The sequence below is a fragment of the Calliphora vicina genome, chromosome 5 (genome assembly GCF_958450345.1).
Source record: "Calliphora vicina chromosome 5, idCalVici1.1, whole genome shotgun sequence".
Lineage (NCBI taxonomy): Eukaryota > Metazoa > Arthropoda > Insecta > Diptera > Calliphoridae > Calliphora > Calliphora vicina.
Window position 1 is genome coordinate 16,489,691 of NC_088784.1, and position 4,394 is coordinate 16,494,084.

Genomic DNA, 4,394 nt, shown 5'->3' on the forward strand with positions numbered 1-4,394 from the left:
TTTATATTGATACTTTTCTCTAATGACATTTACAAAGTCACAACAAAACTTATCCAACCATTGGCAATTAAAATCATTAATGAAATAATACTCCTTTCCACCACAAATCCTTTTCAGTGTTATTAAACAACTAATTAAATATCATGATGTGATAAACAATATTTCTAGGTTTATTCTATCAATAACTATAAAACGCTCTAAATAACTAGCTATTTAGTTGAGTAGCACTTGAATCCTTTAACTGTTAACACATTATTACCATCATGAATATTGTTTTATACCTGCTCCAAGGTGCCACCTTGCTGACTTGTACAAATGCTTTAAATTCTACAAAAAGACTTGAGATACTACTGCCAGTTCATATTGGAAACTATGATTTGGAGTTTATTTTCAATTTTACCAGCTACTTGCATCGTATACATCGTTTTCACAGTTTCATAGTCTTCAGTGAGAAGCGTGAATACAATAGAGCGGAACATGTTATTGTAAGACCTCTAGAACAGGCTTTAATGGAGGAATTTGAAACGCCCGTGGTGGTGTGGGGCAGACAGAGTACGGCCAGGTTACGCTATCGCATTGGTGTTAATAATTTGATTTTCGTATATATATCCAAGGTAAGAGATCCGATTTTGTCAGTGGTTAGCAGAGCCTTGGAGGGTATTCACTATATGCCCATGGTGTTTATATTCAAACGAAAACATAATCTGCCGCCCACTTTAAAGGAGATACATATGTTTTTTGAATGGTGCTGGCAGGAGAATATCTTAAATGTGGCCTTGACTTATCAGGTGATGGAGAGGAAATTTGGACATATTAATAATTCAATGCAGTTGAATATTAGAAATGAGGTCTTCAATTATAATCCCTTTCCGAAGTTAAGCATTTACAATGTTACCGAACTGGCGTATAAGCATGAGGGTACTTTTATTAAGGACAGCATAAGAGATGTGCAAGGTTATAGATTTACCACGCCCATGTTTATGGATACGCCCACTGTGTTTTTGGTAAGTAAGAGGCGGGGGGTGGGGTAAAGAGAGCAACATATAATTTCATTTATTTTAGACACACTACGAGAGACATGGTAGCAGACGGGTGCTGCTCTTCGTAACCGGCACGGCAGGACGTACTTTTCACGAATACATACATTTCGTTAATGGCACGGTCAACATAAAACCCACCCACAGTCTCAGTTACTATAATTTCCAGAAGAAAACTCTTACCCATGCTTCGAAGAAACTCATTGACATTGGCATACATCCATATTCCTCCCTATTGCCCTATGCCAATCTCACCGAAGGCAGCTATCCAGTGGGTCTAACCAATGCCTGTGTTATAGTGCCGGTAATACCAGAAATAGCTCACGGCCAATACATACTCAGAGTTATGCCCATATTTATTTGGTTGGTGTGGATGCTGGAACTTGTAAGTCTGTTTATTATACAGTGTATCCATCTGCAAAGAATTGATCTAGGCAGTGGCATTATCTATTCCTTTCGCACTCTAATGTCGCAGCCTCTCAACAAGCATGAGTTTGAGAAACGTCGTGGTTTATTGAGATCCCTGCATTTGTTTGTTATACTCCTCAGTGTCCTGGTTAATTCAGGGTTTAGTGCTTCTCTGACCTCCATACTAAGCACCACCCTGGTGGGTAAACAAATAACCACAGTAGAAGATCTTTTGCAATCAGGCTTAAAAATAATGACCACTGTCTATGAGAAGGAGGTGTATTTTGATCACAAACTATTGCCTCAACAATTACTGCCCCTGCTGGAGGTGGTCAATGAATCGGAGCTGCAGGAACACAAGGATAATCTAAATATCTCCTATGCCTATGTGGTAAACAGCGAGGAATGGGGTAAATATGATTTTCAGCAACAGCTGATGTGGAGACCCAGATTTCGTATAGCTCATACAAAGGATTTATGCACCGTTAAACAGTATTTAAGATTTCCCTTGCAATGGGATTCTCCATTCACACAGAGCCTGGAAATGTTTATTATCTATACCACGGATTCGGGTCTAAGGCAGGCCTGGTCTCACTGGAGCATTTATCAGGCCACTCGAATGAAATTGATTAAAATCTGGAAGCCGGAAGAGGAGGAGCAGGATAAACCCTTTAGTATCAGTCATTTTGTAACCATTATTTTTGGTTACGCTATACTAATGCTGCTGGCCATTGTTTGTTTCTGCGGTGAATTGATGTGGTTTAACAGGAAGATGATTTTGAGAAAACTGGGCATGGAGGAGAGTGCATAAAGGAAATAATGAAAATGAAAAGTCATGTTTTACTTATGTTGTAAAAGCTTTTAAAGTTTGAAGGGAAAGAAACCTTAAAACTCAAATCAAATGGTTTTAAAAGTTGTAAACCTCCTTAAATGTTATGTAAATGTTGTGAATTTTAAATAAATTTTGAATTTTTAAAATTATTTTAGTAAAATTGTAAACAAAACTGGAAATTTTTAATTGTTTACATTATGTAAATAATGTAAATTAAAGGTTTTCTAAGGGAAATATATTATTTACATGGGTAAAATTTGTATATATTAAATAATTTTTTAAATAGAAGTTGTAATTTACAAGAATTTAGTAAAAATTGTTAACAAAGCTGGAAATTTTGAATTGTTTACATTTTGTAAATAATGTAAACTAGGTTATTTCTCTAGGAAATACATTGTTTACACAGGTAAAATGTAAGTAGCATAAAATAATTTTTAATTAGAAAATATATTTTACATGAATTTAGTAAAATTTGTTAACAGAGCTGGAAATTTTGAATTGTTTACATTTTGTAAATAATGTAAACAATATAATTTCGACGGATATAAATTGTTTACATGGCTTAAAATTGAATTAGAAAAAATTCAGATCAGAACTGTAAATTTTTGGATTGTTTACATTTTGTAAATAATGTAAACTAGGTTATTTCTCTAGGAAATACATTGTTTACATAGGTAAAATGTAAGCAGCATAAAATAATTTTTAATTAGAAGTTTTATTTTACATGTATTTACAAAAAATTGTGACCAGAGCTGAAAATTTTGAATTGTTTACATTTTGTAAATAATGTAAACAATATAATTTCGACGGATATAAATTGTTTACATGGCAAAAAATTGAATTAGTATAAATTCGGATCAGAACTGGAAATTTTGAATTGTTTACCTTTTGTAAATAATGTAAACAAGGTTATTTCTCTATGAAATATATTGTTTACATAGGTAAAATGTATGTAACATAAAATAATTTTTAATTAGAAAATATATTTTACATGAATTTAGTAAAATTTGTGACCAGAGCTGAAAATTTTGATTTTTTTACATTTTGTAAATAATGTAAACAATATAAATTCGACAGGAAATGTATTATTTACATAGGTAAAATGTATGTAGCATGAAATTATTTTTAATTAGAAAATATATTTTACATGAATTTAGTAAAAATTTTTAACAGAGCTGGAAATTTTGAATTGTTTACATGGCAAAAAATTAAATTAGAAAAAATTCAGATCAGAACTGTAAATTTTTGGTTTGTTTACATTTTGTAAATAATGTAAACAAGGTTATTTCTCTAGGAAATACATTGTTTACATAGGTAAAATGTATGTAGCATAAAATAATTTTTAATTAGAAAATATATTTTACATGAATTTTGTAAAATTTGTGATCAGAACTGGAAATTTTTAATTGTTTACATTTTGTAAATAATGTAAACAATATAATTTCGAAGGATATAAATTGTTTACATGACTAAAAATTAAATTAGAAAAAAATTCAGATCATAACTGTAAATTTTTGGATTGTTTACATTTTGTAAATAATGTAAACAATGTTATTTCTCTAGGTAATATATTGTTTACATTGGTAAAATGTATGTAGCATAAAATAATTTTTAATTAGAAGCTTTATTTTACATGTATTTACAAATAATTGTGACCAGAGCTGGAAATTTTGAATTGTTTACATTTTGTAAATAATGTAAACAATATAATTTCGACAGGAAATGTATTATTTACATAGGTAAAATGTATGAAACATAAAATAAGTTTTAATTAGAAGTTATATTTTACAAGTATTTGGTAAAAATTGTAATCAGAGCTAGAAATTTGTAATTCTTTACATTTTGTAAATAATGTAAACAATAGAATTTCGACGGAAATAAATTGTTTACATGACAAAAATTAAATTAGAATAAAATCGGATCAGAACTGGAAATATTTAATTGTTTACCTTTTGTAAATAATGTGAACTAGATTATTTCTCTAGGAAATACAATGTTTACATAGGTAAAATGTAAGTATCGTAAAATAATTTTTAATTAGAAGTTTTATTTTACATGTATTTACAAATAATTGTGACCAGAGCTGGAAATTTTGAATTGTTTACATTTTGTAAATA

The 4,394-nt window shown here is 30.3% G+C and overlaps 1 protein-coding gene across 1 annotated transcript; it reads left to right on the forward strand.

Annotated features, from left to right (window-relative positions):
• Positions 1 to 263: 263 nt before the first annotated feature.
• LOC135959987 (uncharacterized) lies at positions 264 to 2,256 on the forward strand. The gene is made up of 2 exons (XM_065511155.1): positions 264 to 1,004; positions 1,063 to 2,256. Exons 1-2 carry the CDS (start codon positions 264 to 266, stop codon positions 2,254 to 2,256), a joined length of 1,935 nt encoding a protein of 644 aa, XP_065367227.1.
• The last annotated feature ends 2,138 nt before the right edge of the window (positions 2,257 to 4,394 follow it).

What these genes read in the sequence shown, in the direction of transcription:
- LOC135959987 (XM_065511155.1), top strand. Translation starts at nt 264, where the DNA reads ATGAATATTGTTTTATACCTGCTCCAAGGTGCCACCTTGCTGACTTGT. An exon ending in ATACGCCCACTGTGTTTTTG is followed by an intron (nt 1,005 to 1,062) that starts GTAAGTAAGAGG and finishes CATTTATTTTAG; the next exon opens with ACACACTACGAGAGACATGG.